General features: G+C 52.4%; 1 protein-coding gene across 2 annotated transcripts in view; it reads right to left on the bottom strand.

The window, feature by feature from the left end:
- The window catches only part of CDH5 (cadherin 5), a 38976-nt gene extending 21509 nt beyond the window's left edge, over window positions 1–17467 (bottom strand). The window contains exons 1-3 of one of the 2 annotated variants that reach the window (XM_019012756.3): window positions 17335–17465; window positions 16240–16384; window positions 4542–4770 (exon numbers count right to left, since the gene is read on the bottom strand). In XM_019012756.3, coding sequence (XP_018868301.1) covers window positions 4542–4751 — 210 coding nt within the window. In that variant the 5' untranslated portion in view covers window positions 4752–4770; window positions 16240–16384; window positions 17335–17465. Of the gene's footprint in view, window positions 1–4541; window positions 4771–16239; window positions 16385–17334 lie in introns of both variants that reach the window. The other variant, XM_004057752.5, reaches the window with a different exon arrangement.
- Between the last annotated feature and the right edge of the window lie 3470 nt (window positions 17468–20937).

The raw sequence follows: 20937 nt of genomic DNA, 5'->3' as shown, positions 1-20937 counted from the left end.
AAGGGGACAGTTTGGGGCCCTGTGTGAGTTGCTCAAGGTGAGGATAAGATGGTGGCCTTCCAACTGGGCTCTCGGTGAGTGTGTTAGGACCCACCAGGGCAGGGAGGATGGAGGGAGGAAATCAGCTTGGATCTGTGTGATTGGAGTTCTGCATACAATTTCATGTGAATATCCAGTTTCTGTTTTCCTTCCCTTCAATTTTTCTTCCCTAGACTTTATTTTTTAGAACAGTTCCAGATTTACAGAAAAATTGAGAAACTAGGGCAGAGAGTTTCCAGATGCCTGCTCCTCTTTTTCCCGGAGTATGAACATCTTACATGAATGTGGTGCATTTGTTATAATTAATGGACCAATACGGATGCATTATTATTTACCAGAGGGCATAGTTTATGCAGAGTTCCTTAGTTTTTTTTTTACCTAATGTCTTTTTTCTATTCCAGGATCCCACGCTGGATACCACATTCCACTGAGATGTCATGTTTCTTTAAGCACCTCATGGCTGTGATAGTTTCTTAGACTTTCATTGGTTTCTGATGACCTTGACAGGTTTGAGGAGTATGAGTCACGTATTTTGCAGGATGCCCCTCTGTTGGAATTTGTCTGATGTTTCTCTCATGATTAGATGAGGGTTATGGGTTTCTGGGAGCCTCCACTCTCCCTACCCCTGTTTTCTAAGATCACTGTATTTAAACATAACATCTTAATGCCAAAAACCCATATTTGTGGGTTCAGAAGGCGGCTCAGGACTTGCTCCCATTGTCCAGCCAGGTCTGTAAACAAAGGCTCCAGGCTCTGACCTTGATAAACAGGGACTTCCTTCCCTCAGATTACATCCTCAGGAGCTGGAGGTGATCCTTGGAGCCCTGTCCTTGTCTTTTCCATGCACCCTTGTTTCTTCCCAGTGTGATGACCCCTTGTGGTTCCTCGGAGACCCAGCCCCATGCCAGGGGCCAAGTGAATGCTGTTGGCAAATGACAGCAGGCCTGGCGTTCTTCCTGCTGCTAGAGACCCTTGGGCGAGCTCTTGAAAGGTAGCCCCCACTTTCTACAGACTTTCCCTGACTCACTCCATAGATTTTCCTTGAGGTCAGACATTCTTTTTAGAGGCTGATTCAAGGCACAATTATCCCACCGGGAAGGATGCAGGTGGACTGACGACATTTTCCTGTATGACACAGAGCTCGCATTTGTGTTGAGAGTCAGGAATGCTGGTTTTCCTAGGGCGGCATTCTCCTGGGGCTCTGTCCTGGTCTCCTAGTGTGACCCTGGGCAAGTGTCTTCCCCTATGAGTGGCCATGCTGGAGGACTTCAAGATCCCAGTTATTGTTGGGAGCCATGGGCACAGCCAGCTGGTTGTGGGTGGGGCTCCGAGTGGAGATTCCCCAGCTGGCCCCATTCCCATCCAATTTTGTCAGATGCTACACAGATCTTTCCTAATTTCCCAAATGGGAAAATTTCATGGCAGCCATGGTTGGCCCTGCCCTAAACCCTGAACCCTGGGGCCACACCAGCCTTCTCAGTCTGAGCATGGGATGGCCCTATAGCCAGTCCACAGACCAAGGTCTGCTGGGGCATTTCTGTGCCATGGCCAGACTGGGCCTTCCCATCAAAAGTTCCTCTCCAGCCTGTTTCTCTATAGCCAGAGGGCACCCCCACACCATTTGTGGGGTTCTTTGTCTGACATATGCTGCCCCTCTAGACCAGGATGGGTAAACTGTTTCTGTAAAGGGCGGGGAGCAAATATTTGCAGCCTTATGGGTCATTTGGTCTTTGTCACCACCACTCAACTTTGCCATTGTAGCATGAAAGCAGCTGCGGGCAATCTGTAGATGAATGAGTGTGGCTGTGTTCCAATAAAACTTTATTTGCAAGTCCAGGCAGTGGGCTGGATTGGGCCCGCAGAGGGTAGTTTGCTGATCCTTGCTCTAGACCACCCTCTCCATGAGGGTGGGGACCATGTCTGTCTTAGCCCACTGTTGTTATCTTTCCGGCACCCAGTCCAGTGCTTGGAATGGTCCTTCCTTTCTCTAGCACATTGACATGTTCTTTTTTGCACCTGTCATTTAGATTCCAAGAAGCTGACAAAGTGAGATTTTAACGCACTCAGAATAAACTTTCTTCCTCATTGAAAACTCTGAAAGCACACGGTCCATATGCCTGTTATTGTGTGTGAAATTCCACTACTAGGGACATTCCTTTCAATTAGACTGGATAGCTTTGACATCAATGACAATTTGACATGGTAAGGCAAGTCAGCAGTCACTCAGATATGCTCTGAGCTCTAGGAGGATGGGCTTAGGATAGACATGTTTTAAAGGAGGACAAAGTGAGGGTCAGAGTCTGAGGTCCTGCCCTGGAGGGCAGGCTTGGGTCAGGTACCTCATTACGGCTGTTGTGGAATATGGGGAGCTGTGTGGGGTCACAGGGAACCAGGGATAGCCTGAGAGAAGGGGTTTTTGAGGAGGTTCAAAGGCCTAGACTGGAGTTGGCAAAAATATGGCCTGGATGATTAACTTCATCTTCAGCACAATTTTGTGGAAGGCTGCACAGTTCTTTTCCGATCTTTCAAATGGGAAAATTTCACGGCAGGGTTGGCTGGTCCTGTCCTAAACCTTGAACCCCCAGGCCAGGTGAGCCTCATCAGCTTGGGCACTGGATGGCCCTTCTGTTAGTGATATCTAGTTTACAGACCAAGGTCTGGGAGAAATTGAACCATAGAGTTCACCACAACCTCCACCACCATCATCATCACCTCCATTATCACCACTATCAACACTTATCTTTCATCACTACCATCATCACCACCACCATCTCCATCAACACTTATCCTTCACCATTACCACCACCATCATCACCACCATCACAACCACCATCACAACCACCACCTTCCCCTTTACCATCACTACCACCACCACCACCACCTTGTCCTTCCCCATCCTCACCACCATCACCATCACTATCATCATCACTTCCATCATCACCACCATCAACATTTATCTTTCATCACCATCATCATCATTTATCTTTCATCACCACCATCATCATCACCATTACAACCACCACCTACCCCTTTATCATCACCACCATCACCATGATCACCACCATCACAGCCACCACCTACCCCTTTGCCATCACCGTGATCACCACCATCACAACCACTACCCATCCCTTTATCATCACCATCATCACCATCATCACAACCACCACCTACCCTTTATCAGCACCACCATCATCACCATCGTCAGACCACTGCCTACCCCTTTATCATCACCACCATCACCGTGATCACCACCACCACCTACCCCTTTATCATCACCACCATCACCATGATCACCACCACCACCTACCCCTTTATCATCACCACCATCACCGTGATCACCACCACCACCTACCCCTTTATCATCACCACCATCACCATGATCACCACCACCGCCTACCCCTTTATCATCACCACCATCACCCACCATCACAATCACCACCTACCCCTTTATCATCACTGTCATCACCATTATCACAACCACCACCTACCCCTTTATCATCACCACCATCACCATGATCACCACCACCACCTACCCCTTTATCATCACCACCATCACCGTGATCACCACCACCACCTACCCCTTTATCATCACCACCATCACCATGATCACCACCACCGCCTACCCCTTTATCATCACCACCATCACCCACCATCACAATCACCACCTACTCCTTTATCATCACTGTCATCACCATTATCACAACCACCACCTACCCCTTTATCATCACCACCATCACCATGATCACCACCACCACCTACCCCTTTATCATCACCACCATCACCGTGATCACCACCACCACCTACCCCTTTATCATCACCACCATCACCATGATCACCACCACCGCCTACCCCTTTATCATCACCACCATCACCCACCATCACAATCACCACCTACCCCTTTATCATCACTGTCATCACCATTATCACAACCACCACCTACCCCTTTATCATCACCACCATCACCATGATCACCACCACCACCTACCCCTTTATCATCACCACCATCACCATGATCACCACCACCACCTACCCCTTTATCATCACCACCATCACCATGATCACCACCACCACCTACCCCTTTATCATCACCACCATCACCGTGATCACCACCATCACAACCACTACCCATCCCTTTATTATCACCACCATCACCATGATCACCACCATCACAGCCACCACCACCATCACCACCATCACAACCACCACCTACCCCTTTATCATCACTACCACCACCACCATTCTCACCACTCCCACCACCACCTTGGCCTTTCCCATCCTAACCACCATCACTATCACTACCACCACCATTGCTACCATTACCACCACTACTTCTACCACCACGACTTCTACCACTATTGCTACCAGCTTCACCCTTATCATCTCCACTCCTACAACCACCACAATATCTATTACCACCTTTGCCACCATCGCCATCACCACCACCACTTGTCACTATGGGCCAGCTGCTGATGGCTTCTCCTGTCCTGGGGCTTGAGCCTTACCTTGCCTACATGATGGGGCAGTGAGGTGTTTTTCTCTTCATCAATGTGCATCTGGTTCCAAATCCAATCTCTCTTTTGGCGCCGGTGGGTGGGCAGCAGGCTGTGGCTGTCCCGTTGGGCAGAGTTAGCACCTGCTGCTGCCACTGCTGCCACTGCCAGCAGGCCCAGGCAGGTGCCCGATGTGGCGAGGAGCATCATGAGCCTCTGCATCTTCCCAGGAGGAACAGATCTGGGGAAAGAGGAGACACCTTCAGACTCTGGCCAGTGACGATGAAAGGAGTACTTAGACACAGGTATTTTGCATAAGAGCAGCTAGATATAATGCCAAAAGCCTGGGGCAAACACAATCTGCGGGTAATTAACATTATCGTTCCCCCTTTCAGGGAGCAGTCATGCATTCGGATGAAAGGTCGGTTTTAGGACAACATGAGTAAACAAGCGCATTTAAGATAAATTTCCCTACACTTCCTTGTACCTACTCCTCACCCTCTGCCTCAGGGTAGAACAGCTGCCTTCTGCTTATTCTTCCCCGAAGCTATGCAAAACCTTCTGACCTTTCAAGAAGGTTTGCGTCCTTTCCCTAAAATTTCTTCCACCACTCTGACCGATCGCCCATATATGGTGGCCACTGCCTAAGGGTGTGAGCAGCTTCCATAGGGAACCAAACTCCCTTTATCTGTTCACTCCTTCATCCTTTGCTGTCTGCTGACACCACAGAACCAGACCCCCTTCATGCCTTGATGAACTCCAGACTGGGGAGGGTGAAAACAGATGTGGAAACCATTTCTACTTGCGAGTCACATGTGCTAGGACAGAAGCAAGTGCAGGGGATATGGGAGCCCAGAGGAGGGCCTGTGGGGAAGGTCTCCAGGAAGAGGGTGTGAGGCTGATGCCAATGGCAGCTCCTAAGTCCCCAGGCATTGGGTGCTCAGGTTATCCTCATTGTTCAAATGAGGAAACTGAGGCACACAGATGTTAAGTTCACATTGGAGTAAGTGGTGGGACTCAGACGGGAACCCAGGTATCTGATAGCTAATCTTTATCCAGCATTTATTTTTTGCCTGGCACTGTATCAAGCACTTTATATATCTTATCTATTTAATCTTCCCCATCATCTTCCAGGTTGGTGTAATTATAACCCTCATTTTGCAGAAGAGGAACAGAGAGGTTTCAGAACATTCCTGAAATCACCCAAACTGTAAGGAGTACAGCCAGGATTTGAACCAAGGTTGTCTGGCCCGGAAGTTCAAATCCTTTCCTCCTGACTTCCCTTGTCCCAGCAGCTGCTATGGGGTAAGATTTAAAGCCTTCTCTCGGCAAACATCCTCCTGCCTGAAAGCCCCTTTGACAACTTTGCATTGATTCTGTCTTCAGAAGGCTCTTAGGAAAATCCAACTGTCTTAACCCTGAGGGCCACCCCTTCACTCCAGATCTTAAAGTGAGTGGTCAGCTTTGCTGTCAGAAGAGCAGGGGTGGGTGGGGTGGTGAGTTGAGCGTCTGGGTTCACAGGAATGGCTTCGTAATTTGTGTGGCCCAGTGCAAAAGAATTTTAAGAAGGCGATAGAACATTAAACCAAGCATGATGTCCTTTGAAGTGCAAGCCCTGTACAGTTGCACAGGTTGCACGCTCTCGAAGGCAGGTCTGTGGGGTAGGGATGTGGATCACCCAGAGATCAAGGCCTGGCTTCATTCTGAATTCCAGGAACAGGGGTTTTCTCTACAGCCCCACGAGGAGTGCAGGCTGTGACCTTGGCCATTAGCATGTTCTCTCAGCCCTGACTCTATCTCTCCACCCTCTGGGGTCCCTGTGTTACTGACCTGCAACTCCTGGGATGATGTAGAGGAAGAACAGGTGGGTGGGAGAGGGAACCAGGACTCACATATGGAGACAGACAAGGGTCTACAAGGTGCTGGATGGGATGGCCTCCTCCCTTGACTGTCCCCTGCCTGGCCAGAGGGAGAGGCTGGACTCTGTACATCACAAGAGGTTTGTAAACTCTGGTAACATTTCCCCTGATTTGCTGGCGCCAGGCTGACCTCAGGGAGGGCTGAGGGTGTCTGTGCTGGGCCAGCTGACCTCTGGGCCCACGGATTTTAGTATCGACGGCCCCTGCCTTCTGGTTCCTGCCTCTGGCCCTGGAGGAAGTGGACTCCCAGGGTGGGGATAGGCCCCAGAATGCAAGTGCCATATGCCTGGGAGGGGCCCTGACCCCTCTGGGCCTCAGTCTCCTCAGCCATAAATGAGGGGGTCAACCTGGAAGAGACTTGAGGCCCTTGAAGGGATGCTCTAGGCAGGAGGAAGGCGGTGAGCAAAGGCTTGGAGAAGAAAGGGGGCAGGTTGGGAGTCATGGCCAGGAAGCTGGTCCCTGACTCAGGGGAGGTGGCAGGCATGACCCCTGCCCCAGCCTCACTGGGCCCAGACCCTGTGGCTCATTTCCTTCTTTGTCCAGATAGGAAGTGCTAGTCTTGATTCTTTCTTCCTGCCCCAAGTGAGAAGTGACTCAAAGATGACAAAGTAAAATGGACAGAAGTGAAAACGAGAAACAGGGAGAGGGAGAGTTCTCAGGGCTCTGGGCAGGACAGGGTGAGCACCCAGGCTCTGAGCTGATAGATAGGTGCTGGGTGCCTACTGCATGATGGGCTCCATGCTAGGCAATGGGGGTGCCGCAGTAAGTAAGACACACTCCCTTAGGGAGTGTGCAGTAATGGGAACAACAGGAAAATAAATAAGTCAATGAGGAAATGTATCAGCTGGCAATCAGAGATGTTCAGGGAATTACAATGGGAGGTGCTGCAGAGAGTGAGGGGGCAGCTGGCTGAGCCTGTGAGGCCAGGAAGGCCTCTGGGAGAGTGGACGTTTCAGCCCACATCTGAGTGCCAGCCACAGGACTGCCAGGAGAGGGAAGGGAATTCCAGGCAGAAGTGCCGTTGCCGGTCTCTGGGTACCTCAACATCTGAGCCCACCTCTGTGCAGGCAGTGGTTGGTTTCCTTAAAGGAGCCCACCTCTCTGAAGCAGTCCCTTCATAAAATCTCTTCAATTGGCCTCCCAGGGTTCGCTCTGTTTCCTGCTGGGAACCCCATCTCTAATACAGTGAGCGGGAATGTGGTTTTCTCTTTCCTGGGGCCTATTGGGATGGGTTAGTGATCCCTAGGGCTGACCGCAGCCAGCGGTCAAATGGATAAATAGAGTCATGTGCTGCAAAATGACTTTTTGGTCAACAATGGACTGCACATACGAATGTGGTCCCCTGAGGTTTTAATGGAGCTAAAAATTCCTCTGCCCTAGTAACACTGCAGCCATTGTGACGTCACAGCACAAGCCATTACTCGTGTGTTTGGGGTGATGGTAGTGTAGACCAACTTTATAAAAAATGTTATATTAGGTTGGTGCAAAAGTAATTGTGTTTTATTTATTTATTTATTAATTATTTCTTCCTTTGAGACAGAGTTTCGTTCTGGAGTGCAGTGGTGCGATCTCAGCTCACTGCAACCTCCGCCTTCCAGGTTCAAGTCATTCTCCTGGCTCAGCCTCCCAAGTAGCTGGGATTACAGGCTCATGACACCATGCCCAGCCAATTTTTTTTTGTATTTTTAGTAGAGGCGGGGTTTCACCATGTTGGCCAGGTTGGTCTCAAACTCCTGACCTCAGGTGATCCACCCGCATCAGCCTCCCAAAGTGCTGGGATTACAGGCATGAGCCACCATAGCTGGTGGCTTTTTTTTTTTTTTTTTTAGATGGCAACAACAGCAATTACTTTTGCACTACCCTAATAGTAAACTAATTTCTTATTGACAAAAGAAAAATATTTTTAAGTAAATGTAGTGAAGCTAAGTGTACGGTGTTTATTAAGTCTACAGTAGGGTACAGTGACGTCCTAGGCCACTCACCACTCACTCCCTGACTCACCCAGACCAACTTCTAGTCCTGGAAGCTCTACTCATGGTAAGTACCATAGAGAGGTGTACCATTTTTTATTTTTTTATTTTTATTTTTATTTTTAACTTTTTAATTTTTTTGAGATTGAGTCTCCCTCTGTCGCCCAGGCTGGAGTGTGGTGTGAATGCGGCTCACTGCAGCCTCAAACTCCTGGGCTCAAGCAATCCTCCCACCTCAGCCCCACAAGGAGGTATGTGCCAGCACATCTGGCTAATTTTTAAATTTTTTTGAAGAGATAGTTGGGGTGGAGGGGTTTGACTATGTCGCCCAAGCTGGTCTTGGACTCCTGCCTCAAGTGATCCTCCTGCATTGGCCTCCCAAAGTGCTGGGATTACAGGCTCCTTTTTTATCTTTTACATGGGAATTTTATTGTATCTTGTCTGTATTTAGATATGTTTAGATACATCAATACTTGCTGTCGTGTTAAAATTGGCTACAGCATTCAGTACAGTACCATGCTGCACAGGTATGGAGCCTAAGAGCAATAGACTGTACCATACGGCCTAGGTGTGCGGCAGGCTATATGATCCAGATTTGTTTGTGTAAGCACATTCTCTGATGTTTGCACAACAGCGAAATCACCTGAACTCGTTTTTCAGAATGTATCCCAGTCATTAAGATGCACATCACACACCGGGGCCTGTTGTGGGGTTGGGGGAGGGGGGAGGGATAGCATTAGGAGATACACCTAATGTAAATGATGAGTTAATGGGTGCAGCACACCAACATGGCACATGTGTACATATGTAACAAACCTGCATGTTGTGCACATGTACCCTAGAACTTAAAGTATACTAATAAAAAATAAATAAATAAAATTAAACAAAGAGAAAATTTCAGGGTGAAGAGGGTCAAAACTAACACATTCAGAATAAAATGAGGTTCCTTCCTTGATTTGAAAAAAAAAAAAAAAAAGATGCACGGCTATACCTACACCAGACTTCAGCAAAGCAGAGTCCACCAATCACAGGCTCGGACCACATGGCTCCTGGGGGGACATTAACTCCTCAGTGGGCTTTGCCTGGCCCACGTAACAAAGTGTTCTCTGAAGGTGCAGAAAAGCCCCTTGGATTCTGTTCTGTGGCCAGCAGGGGCCCTGCTAATAGCTCTGGAGAGAAGTCCCTTGGAGCACATGGGCCACCCTCAAGCTCCTGCCCTCTGACAGGGCTGGGACTGGCTCTCGCAGAGTCACCCCACAGCACTTGTGTGTCATTTGCCAGGGCAGAGGGAGGTCTGGGTGCTCAGCTCTCATCAGTCAGCTGTTGGTGAGGGGCAGGACCTTGGGTTGGCGGCATTTGGGAGCTGGGGATCACACAATCCCATTTGCACCCGCATGCCAGAGCCTTGAGCACCCTCCCAAGACAGCTCTTTCTCGCCTGGGACGGTGGAGGAGGGGTGACATCCCTGAGCACTCCCCCGAGGCACACGTTATTTTATTTAAACCTTGCAACAACCCTTCTAGGTAGTTGTCTGTGTTCCCATTTTGCAGGTAAAGAAATGGGGGCTCAGAGAGGTAGCGTAAGTCATCTCAGGTCACATAGCCGGAGGAAGTGGAGCCAGGATTTGAACTTAGGCTGTCTTTCCCCTAAATTAGTGCTTTTTGCATCATGCCACTCTCTCTATCTCTGTGGTGACATTCACATGTAATAATAATGAACTATTCTCAGTGCTTGGTCTTCATCCATGCCAGCGCATTTAATTTTCACACTATCCCCAGGATGTAAGACTTATCATTCCCATTTCACAGATTAGGAAACTGAGGCTCAGAGACAAACAACTCATGAATGGTTGTCACCAGATCGATCTTTTTCTAAATCCTAGGCTCCTTCTATACTCAATCTCAGAGACACCTGTGGGACCTTCCCATCTGAAAAGCCACATTCATTTGTGTCTTTCGCCCTATAGGTTAGAAATTTGGCCACTAACTTTGGGAAGCTGTGGCGGGTGGATCACTTGAGGTCAGGAGTTCGAGACCAGCCTGGGAAACATGGTGAAATCCTGTCAATACTAAAAAATACAAAAATTAGCCTGGCATGGTGGCGCATGCCTATAGTCCCAGCTACTCGGGAGGCTGAGGCACGAGAATCGCTTGAACCTGGGAGGCGGGGGTTGCAGTGAGTTGAGATCCTGCCATTGCACTCCAGCCTGGGCAACAGGTGACAGAGCAAGACTTCATCTCAAAACAAACAAACAAACAAAAAATTGGCTAACCAAAATGGGGGCTGCAGGGAAGGGTCTTGTTGGACAGATGTTCCTCCCCACCATGATGCAGAGGAAACCGGGCCAGTCAGATCTGCTGCAGCCACAGCTGAAAACTGAATTTCTCTTTGCTGCAGCCTCTGGAGATGTGGTCATAGCCCTTTTTTCATTTTAGCCTGTTTCCTTTCGGCAGGTAAGAGTCACATCTCTCGGTCGTTCTCAGCAGTTTCCAGAGAGACTCAAGCTGTTGCCAGGTAGATTTGGGGCACCCCAGACATTCAGAGGGTCTGAGGATTTTGGAAGTGATTTCCATGTTCAGAAATTCCCAGTTCAGAAATTCCCAGCTGAGCAGCCCAGCAACTGCCTGATCACAGTGGTGAGCAGGGAGGGGCCACGCTTGGCAACTCAGATGTAGGTTCTGAGCACGCCGAGGCCAGGTACCTGCCGTGTCCCAGGCATCCAGGATGCTTGTCGATGCTGCTGTCCCCAGAGCCATGTGAGAGGGTTTGGGGGCAGTTCCAAATGGAGGAGGATGGGCCCTCTGTACCCTCCCTCAGTCTGGGGAGGTCTGGAGGGCCCAAAATGAGAGGACGGAGTCAGTGGCCTGAATCCCCTGGTGAGTGGGCGTGGAGCCCAGGATTAAACAGCAGGGGAGCCTTGGAAAATAAGGGGGACGACTGGGCTCCACCATGCTCCCATGGGAGGTTGGGACCGCAGAGGCCTCTGGGGTCCAGGTCTGTATCTACCGTGGGTGGGGCCACTGGGATCAGAACCTAGACACCTAGGCCAAGCCTGGTGACCGAGGGGTCCTCCGAAGGCTGAGTCACCTGGGCAGCCTGAGAAAAGGTTGGGGCTCCTGCGGCTCTTTCTGCTCCTCTCCAGCTGCCTGTCTGGGTCTGCAGGTGCCTGGTGAGCCTTCAGGCATAGCTCCGGCCCACAGGACATTAACTCTCTGGGAAGCTCCCCACCCCACCAGGTTTGGTTGCATCCTCCCTGCCCGTGCACTTGCTGTCCTCTCTCCTCTGCCTGGATTTAGGACACATGTCACCACTTCTCTGAAGCTCTCTCTAGAGTCCTGGGGTTATACAGTCATGCAGCAAACATTTATTGAGCATCTACTATGTGCCAGGCACTTAATTCCATGCAGGAATAAACACAGGCTCCACTTCCATGGGAGAGAGGGATGCCGGTCATGTGGTGAAAAATGCAGTTTGAAATTGTGACATGTGCTTTGATGGACAAATCGAGGAGGCTGTGGGAGCATACAGACTGGGAGGGCCCTGATGGGTCTGAGGACCACAGTCCCAGGAGTGAGTCCTGCCTCTCACTGAGCCACTGTGGGACATCACACAAAGCTCCCTTTGGTCCCTTTCCCTTTGTGGGCGTCCATCTCTCTGGGGTTCTGCCTCCAAGGGGCTGTGAGATCGGCTCAGCTCTGTGCTGAGTTACAGTGTCAAAAAGAGAGGCTAGGGATACAAGAGAAGAGGAAGGGAAGGGAAGGGCGGGGAGGGGAAGGGCTAGAGCTGCTCTTCTTGGGACTGCCTGGGACCCCTGGCTTTGTAGCTAAATAAGACATAGGAAGTCTGGACCCAGCTGGGGGCCCCTCAGTGGGCTGGTCCAGCCCCTCAGCCCCTGGGCTGGTCCTGCCCCTGAGCACCAGGAAGACCCCTGCCCCTCGACCTGACCAGAGCCCCACTCAAGCCTTAGATTCCAGGGGCCAAGTCTGGGCTTTGCAGTATAGGGGGTTTTCAATAGGCTGGAGGGCCTCAGGGGTGGGGCAGAGGAAGGCTCCAGGTCCAGGACACACACATGACATCTGCAGGCCTCATGGACCTGTGACACCCTCAAACATGCCTTCACAAGTGCACACCCCTGACCACAGGCACCTGCCCAGGCCAACTCCTGCAGGGCTCCTCTTTGCAGGCCTGGCTGCTCTCCTCCCTGACCCCCAGCACACCCGCTTTCAGCTAGGATCCCAGCCCAGCCTCCTGCAGGCTCTGGACTCCAGCCCAGAGGCCTGGGGTCAGGGATGAGGGGCAGGGCGCTGGGAGGAGCCGGCCTAGAACATGCAGGAGGTGTGCCTGCTGGAGTGGGGGCACTGAAGACCCAGCTCCGTGTGTGGCCCTGGGCAGCTCTCCCCACCGCCTTCCCATTCCACAGCTCAAATCTCAGTCCAGGTTGGGGCTGGGACCCAGTGACCCCCAAACTCTGTGGGGACTCTCAGATGGTCTACTTGAGCTCAGGCATTTAAAGCTGCGTATTGGCGGCCACAGACTTTGGGAGGATGAAGGGTGAGGCCCTGGGAGCTCGGGAATGGGGTTTGGCCAGGCAGCTATGACCTGGCCCCTTCTGCTTCCTCCTGGTTTGTGGCTCAGTTTGGCCCTGGGATAGGCTCCTGTGGGTTCCAGACCTGTTCCTCTCCCTGCAGGTTCTGCCAACAGCCTCCCCACTCCCTGCTGGAGGAAGTCTAGCTCCTCAGCCAGCCCTTAAGGCCTAGCATGGTTGTCCCCTGCCCACCCTGCCAGCTCTCCTCTCCTCCACTTCCCTGCCCCTTCCAGCCTCGAGGAGAGCTAGGAGTTTCTGAAATGCACAATGCCCTTCCTCTCAGCAGCAGGCTTTTTGCCCAGGCTGTTCCTTCTGCCTGGAATGCCCTTCTTTGCTGTGTTTCCTGGGTTAACGCTTTACTTCTTCTCAAGGCCCACACTGCCTACTCCATGAGGTCTTCTGATTGCCACCTGCCACCAGCACAGCCTCTGCCTCCTGGCCTATCTGCCCAGGCAGGTTCTGGGCCTAAGAGTTCACTTCATGCCATACCTGGGTGCATGAACTCAAGGCCCTAGACCTGGACGTGCTGCCTGTCAGCCTGGTGCCAGCTCCAGTTCTGGTCTTGTCACCCACTCCTTCCCCACTCACAGGATTTAGAAACAAATCTGTATATTTTCAGACAACACGTAGGGTGGTCAGAGTAGGTACAATTGTTGGTATAACTTAAAGAAGCTCCTCGTTGTTCCCAAATAGCTCCTCTGATGGCTTATGGGATAGGCTGCCATGGGACTGCCCAAAAGACCACCGATAGGATTTTGATCCTTTACTGACAACAAAATTATCCTTCTTAAGAGTCCCTGGCCAGGCGTGGTGGCTCACACCTGTAAATCCCAACACTTTGGGAGGCCGAGACCAGTGGATCACCTGAGGTCAGGAGTTCGAAACCAGCCTGGCCAACATGGTGAAACCCTGTCTCTACTAAAAATACAAAATTAGCTAGGCATGGTAGCACATGCCTGTAATCCTAGCTACTTGGGAGATTGAGGCAGGAGAATCGCTTGAATCTGGGAGGTGGAGGTTGCAGTGAGCCAAGATTGCGCCATTGCACTCCAGCCTGGACAACAAGAGCAAAACTCTGTCTCAAAAACAAAAAACAACAACAAAAAAAGAGTCTCCAATGAATATGCAAACACCCCTGAGCAGGGCACCTCTTAAGAGAGGGCTGGCAAAACAGAACTCAGCTTGCCACATGCCCCTTTCCACACCTATGGCAGACATCACGAATCAATCACTCAAAGACTGTATTGAGGATCCTCATAGACTGTACTGAGGATTCAGGGGCTGAGTTCAAGTTCATTCCCACTGAATGAAGGTAGAGGGTACCAACTGACCAGACCTATTTTGTGATGTGAAACAAATTTGTGCTGGAATCTCTGGGCTCCGGGTCATCTAGTCTATCCCCTTGCCTTCTAAAGGGACAGCTCCAAACTTCAAGGAGAGAACACCCATGCTAAGGAGGCTTCCAGACTCCTCTGGGCTTCCTGACTTTGTCTGGGACTGTCAGGGCAGTGCGGGGAACAGAATGAGGCCCTTGCACCTGCCTATTTGAGCCTGCCCAGCTGCTCGGGAGCTGTGTGACCTTGGGTTCATCTCTTGCTTGCTGAGCCTCAGCTTCCTTATCTGTAATGGAGGCAACAATAGCTGCCTCCCTGGGCAGGAGGATTAAATGAGATCATGGGTGCAAAGCCTGGCACACAGTAGGTGCTCAGTAAGGGTGCAGGTGTCTTGACTCCTATCTACCCGCCCTCTCCAGCCTGGTGGGTGTGGCTTTGACTGGCCAACTTACGCTTGACCTCATTTCCTGGCTCTACTCTGGGCCCACCTCCTACTCTTTCTGTTCCTCTGCAGAAGGAAATCTTATTCACCACCAGCCCGGCCTGCCCCTGGGTCCCACTTCCTCCTCCTTCTAGTATCTGGACCTGCCAGGATCTGACTGTTTTGCTATGGTCCAAGGCAGACAACCTGGAAATCCCTGAATTAGTTTAGGGACCATCCCCTCCTCTCAAGAGATGGGAAGACTGAGGTGCAGGCTGCAGAGGGGCTGCCCAAGGCCTCCTAGCATCTGGGATTCCCACTCTTCCTCCAGCAAGCCCTCCATGATTTACCCACTTAACACCAGCTTGAACCTGGATCAGGACAGACTTTTTAGTATCTCCTCAGCCAGAGGTGAAGCTCCTGAGGCCCTGCCTCCTAGAACATTCCTTTCCCTGGTATCACTGGGCTCCTGGCTTGTCCCTGTGCCTACCTCTGTGGCCTGGACTGCTCTGCTTTCCCCCTCTCTGAGCTTCACTGTGGAGTGTGGCATGGACTGTGGGTCAGAAGGGACCACACTCACCCTGCTTCTACCTTGTGTTGGTTGTGTGACCTTGGACTGGCTGCACAGCTTCCCTCATTCCTTGATGGTCCCATCTGTCAAATGGGAATTCTCATAGTCACTTCAGTGTGACTGAGGGGGTGCAGAGAGAGGATGCAGGGAACAGTCATGGGTCCATGTGGGCAAAATGGGCCTAAGATTCTTCCTGGGATGGTGTCCCCTCTGTCCCCTGGGTGTCCCCAAGTCAGCAGTGAATCATCCAACTTTGCAGAAAATGTGTGGCCCCCTCTGGCTTCCTGCCCTCATGTCCGGCCCTTGTTTGGCAACACAATAGCTCAGGCTGAGGCTGCAGGCAGGCAGCTTAACCCCTTCCAGGCCAGTATACACCTCCCCTACCCCTCACCACCATAAGCTGAAATTGGTAGGGCTGCTCAGGGGCTCAGCAGCTCTTGGGCCCCTTGGTGGATACCTACTGCTCTCTAGGGCAGGCAGAGGAGAGTCCCAGGCTTCCCACCACCTGAGGATGGACCAGGGCTTCTGGCCCTGGCTCCAGTGGCCTGTGGCAAAAGAGCCTTCCAGGTACACCCTTGACTCCTCAAAACTGCCTCCCTGGGAATGCCCTTCCTCTCTTGTCAGAATCCTATCTGCCCATCACACATGAGAAACGTCCACGCTGGGGAGGGAGCCTGACATGGAGCAGGGGCCCAGAGGTGCTCATGGTGTCCTCTCACTTGCACCCCCTTCCTCGTACCTGCTGGGCACCTGAGGACCCCTCCATGATGGGGTTTGACCATACCTCAAGGGTCAAAATCTTTATGACATTCACAGCCAGGATCGGCTCTGTGCTAGCTGGTAAATCCAGCCACTATTCCTTAAAGATCTCATGTTATGTGCCATTCCCAGCACCAGGGATGTAGCTCACCTCACTCAATTGACTGAGGAAACACTGTTTCCGCATTTCACAGACGAGACACTTGAGACCTGGGGAGAGCTGGGGCTTTGGAGTACGAGATCCTGGTTCAAATCTCCACACCAGCTCATATGTTTCCAAAGCTCAGTTGCTTTCACTGAGATGTAAAGAAAGAATGTATCTACCTTGTGGAGTTGTTAATGGTAAAATAATGAGCCCCACACCATCCCTTGTTCCCCACTGTGGTTTGGAAACTCTGGGTAACTTTCCCAAGGTCACCCCAGAGCAAATGGGAGAGCTGGGATCTGTACCCAGGGCAGCTGTCTCCAGGCCAGGCTCTTGGCCCAGACCTCCTGCTTCTGGGGGACTTCCTGGGCTGTGGGGGCCTTGGGGCTCTTATGCTGTAGCCTTTGAAAGGGCGCTGGCGGGAGGAATGGTGGACCACTGTCCAGACTACAGCTCCCTTGACACATAGTGGGCCCCGATGGTGTTTGGGCAGGGAAAGGCCCAGAGGGAAAGGCAAGACCTCAAGTGCCCAGAGCCAAGCCTCAGCTTGCCTATCCTGAAATGGGGGCACTGGCTGACTGAGAGGGGCCAAGGCTCGGAGCTCCCTTTTCAGGGCCCCTCCCCAGATCCCAGCATAGAGCTTTAGTGGCGTATGGGTAGGGGGCTGAGGAGGCTGGTGTCAGGCCTTGGTAAATCCTCTCCAGTAAGGGTAAGGGCACCGAGGGGAGGCCAAGGCCTGGGTGCCAGTCCTCTGCCCCGGCATGCTGGGCAACTGGGGCAGAATCCTGCCCTCTCTGAGCCTGGCACTGATGAAGGCCAGTGGGCCTTTTTGAGTTGGAGAATACACTTCTGGGAGAGCCAAGCCCTTGCCCTGCCCCCCTCAGCCCCGAGATGCCCATTTGTGCCCTTGGCACTACCTCTGGGTGCACCTTCCCCGACCCTGCTCTGAGCCACGAGGAGGCCCAGCGTGCCCTCGAGGAGCCTCTCTGTCATGGGAGTGGGACGATGCCCATTCTACAGATGGGGAAGCTGAGGACACTCCCATCTTGGGCGCAGGGTGGCGGGTTTGGGGTGGAGGGGAGTGTGGGAGCCCCCACTCACCGTGCCTGTGGGCTGAGGGATGTTTCTGTTCCGTTGGACTGCCTGTCCGTCCAGGGCTGAGCGTGAGTGGAGCTCTGTGGAGCCTGTCAGCCGACCGTCTCTGGAGGGGAGCCACACCCCGCTGGCGAGGGAGGCCTGGCTGCCTCCCCTTCAGGTTTTCCAGCTGGCCCTGGCCCACTTCCCCCCGGGATGGTTTCCTGTTATTGTTCCTTTGTGAGGGCTGGGCTGGCTGCAGATAGGCAGGCCCCGCGGTGGGCGGCTGCCTCGGCCCCGGATGGCTGTCTCCACAGAGGGCTGGCACTGGACCCTGCCTGGGGCACCCCACTTGAACCCCTACTCCCGGCCTCAGCTCTGGGACTCTGAACCCAGCACCTGCAAAGAGCCTGGCTGTGGGGACCCTTGGCTGCAGCATCACATTTAACCCTCCTTGGAATGCTACAGGCAGGTGTCATCACCCCCATTTTATAGCCCGGGAAGCTGAGGCTCAGCGGGTTTAAGGTGCTTGTCCACCCAGCTGGGGTATAACAGAGCCAAAAATCTAGCTGGGGTCAGCCTAGCCCCAGAGCTTGATTTTCTGTGGTGATCCCATGATGTCTTTGTGGGAATGGACTTTAAAGGTGACAGGGAGGCTTCAGGAGATGGGAAAGGGACAGCAGCTCTTGGCTCTGGAGGACCAGGTTGGCTTCTCCTGGTTGGAGCGGGCATGGACTCCAGCTCTAAGGCGCCAACCTCGGTCTGTAGGGGATGTTTGCATTTAGAGATATTGGGTGGAGTCAAGTGACCCAGCTCTGCTTCTGATGTGACCTCTGGCCAGTTGTGTCATCCTGGAGCCACAGTTTCCTCATCTGTAAAATGGGGATAAATTTACAAAAGCCTCATCCTCACAAGGCTTTTGACATAAACGAGAATCAAACAGGGGCGTGGAAGACAGTGACGCTGAGGCTGGATCAGAGCCCAGAAGAACCAAGAGGCTGGGGGGAAGGGAGGGGCCAAGATTCTGCTGACCAGGAGAGACATAGGAGGAGCTTCTAAAAACTACAGAGGACTGGGCTCACCCCAGATCAACTGATTTGGAATCTCCTAGGGCAGATCCTGGGAATCTGTCCTTTGAAGAGTTGCTTCTGTTTTTCCATGGGTGAATGGTTGGGAAGTCCCAAACTTGTTTTATTATATAGCTGGGCAAGCAGACACCCTGAGAAAGAGAGGGCCCAGGGCCGTTTAGTAAATCAGAGCACAAGATGGGGAGTGTGATGGAAGGATATTTTTGGAGGAGGAGGGGATAGTGATTCCTCTGTCTCAGGCAGGTTGAGTTTGAGATGCTCGTTAGATACCCAGGTGGAGGTGTCAGGCTGGTGGGGGAGACAAGGGTGAGTCCAGCCTGGAGTCGAGGTTTGGAACCAATCAGCTTATGGCTGGCATCTGAGGCCATGGGCATGGATGAGCTTGGAGGGAGGGAGGACTCGGACCCTCTGACATTTGGGGATCCATTAGAAGAGGGTCCCACGATGAAGGAGGAATGCCAGGAGAGGGCAGAGGAGGAGGGCAGGGGAGTAGTCAGTGGGTCAGCCTGGGGAGCATGAGGGCTGAGACTTGACTTTGGATTTGGAAGATGAGGTCATCAATGACTGTGACCAGAACAGGTTAAACAGGAAAAGGTAGACAAGACAGATTGGAGGGGCTAGAGAAAGGGGGACGGGGATGTGGAGTCACGAGTGACTGTAGCTCCTTCCCCAAGTCTTACAGTGAATGGGAGCAGAGAAGTGGGAGGGTTTTTTTTTTTTAACTATGGCAGCACGCTCATGTCCCCAGGGAGCATCCAGCAGACAGGAAGACAGATGATGCTGGAGACGGAGGAGCGACCTGCTGGAAGGAGAACAGTCCTTGGGGCGGAATTCTGAGTGGGATCCAACACATTCAACAGCCGATTGTGGAATGAACAAACAACAGGTCAGCGCTTCCTTCTCCAATGGGATTAACTCTGCTTTCTCCTGCCCAGAGGGTGGGTTGGCCGCAGAGGAGCCAGGACAGTGCTCTGTCCCCTGTGTTCCAGTCCACATCCCCCTCACCCCCGCCTGTCCTCATGGTCTACGTGCCCATGGGGATACACTGGCCTGCGCATTGCTTCCTGCTGGGTCTCAGACTCGGGGCTGTGGCAGATGGGGACAGGGCCTGTCCTGGCACCATCTGCCAATTCTCTTTGTACTCCCAGTCCATGAGGAAGTTGACTCTGCCCTGAAAACGACTGCTCCTGTGGTCCATAAACAAAGGAATGGTGAGCCAGGCATGAGCTGTGGGCCCCAGGGGTGGGGCTGGGGGTCACCATAGCAGAGGTAGCTGAGACTGTGGGAGGGAGGCTGGTGCCTCCTTGGTCCCCCTGAGGATTTCATGCCTGATTTCTGGCACTGCCCAGCCTCTGCTCCAACCTCTCTGGAGGCAAAGGAGGTAACAGGAGGGCACAAGGCCAGGAAGTGTCATTGGGAGCAAGGAAGGCGGCCGGTGGGCTAGCAGGAAATGGGATGGTCTGTGAGACCAGATTAGTAGCAGAGGAGGAAGCAACAGTGGAGGCAGTGGGGGTGGGATGGCGGGTGGGACGACAAGGCCTGGGGACGCCCACCTGGCCTCTGGCAGGAGGAAGCCTGACCCGACAGGGAGCGCTGCTTGGGGAGGTACAGGTGTGGGGGTTGCAGACCCAGGTTTGGATCCTAGCATGACCCATTGCTGCCTGCATGACCTGGGCAGCCGACTTGCCTCTCTGAGCTTCTTTCCTCACCTGTGAAATGAGTTATCTGTTCAGACTTTGCAGGCCATTTGGAAGATGAAATGAGACAATGAAAATAAATGACAGGACCAGCAAGCTTTATCGAGTGGCTGTTTCTCAAAGTGTGGTCTTCAAGCCATCCATCCTGGGAAAGGGGGAGTGAATATGCAGATTTCTTGGGCCCCACTCCAGGCTGATGGGGTCAGAATGGCTGGTGATAGAATCCCAGGACTTATGTGTTTGTAGCTCCCCAGGAAACGTGTTTGTGTTGTTACACTTGAGGACCACAGCCTTTGTGTCTGCTGCTAATGCACTAAGCTCTCCTTGGGACTCCTCATTCAAACCTCAGGACAACCCTGCGGGGGTGGTACTACTGTTAGGCCCATTTTACACATGGGAAAACAGAGGCTGGGAGTGAAAGCCTTTCTGAGATCAGAGTTTGTCAGTGGTGGGGTGGAAATTCCGAGCAACGCTTCTGTTTCCAGAGCCCAGCTCCTTACCCAGGGAGCTTTCCTGCCCTGCTGTAATTGAGTCGGGACACAGCAGGGGTTCCCCAAATGAGACTTCCTTTTCCTTCCTCCCCACAGCGTGAGACACCCAAGGATGGGGCAGGAAAACGATGCCATCAGCTTGGCAGGAGTGGTCGTGGTGAAGCCCTGCAGCCTCACGCCTCAGGACTTTGCCCATGCTGTTCCACCTTGTGTGTTTCCTTCTCTCTCCTTCCTCGCCTGTGCGCAGAGCCCTGGCAGAGCCACCCAGATCTCATTGTCTCTACGCTCCACTCCCTCTTCTGAGCTCCCAGGGCACTTTATACAGACCTCATTCACAACCCTCCTCTCCTTTCC

This window comes from Gorilla gorilla, chromosome 18 (genome assembly GCF_029281585.2).
Source record: "Gorilla gorilla gorilla isolate KB3781 chromosome 18, NHGRI_mGorGor1-v2.1_pri, whole genome shotgun sequence".
Lineage (NCBI taxonomy): Eukaryota > Metazoa > Chordata > Mammalia > Primates > Hominidae > Gorilla > Gorilla gorilla.
The sequence above is the reverse complement of the archived record's forward strand: the minus strand, read 5'-3'. Positions and strand labels throughout refer to the sequence as shown.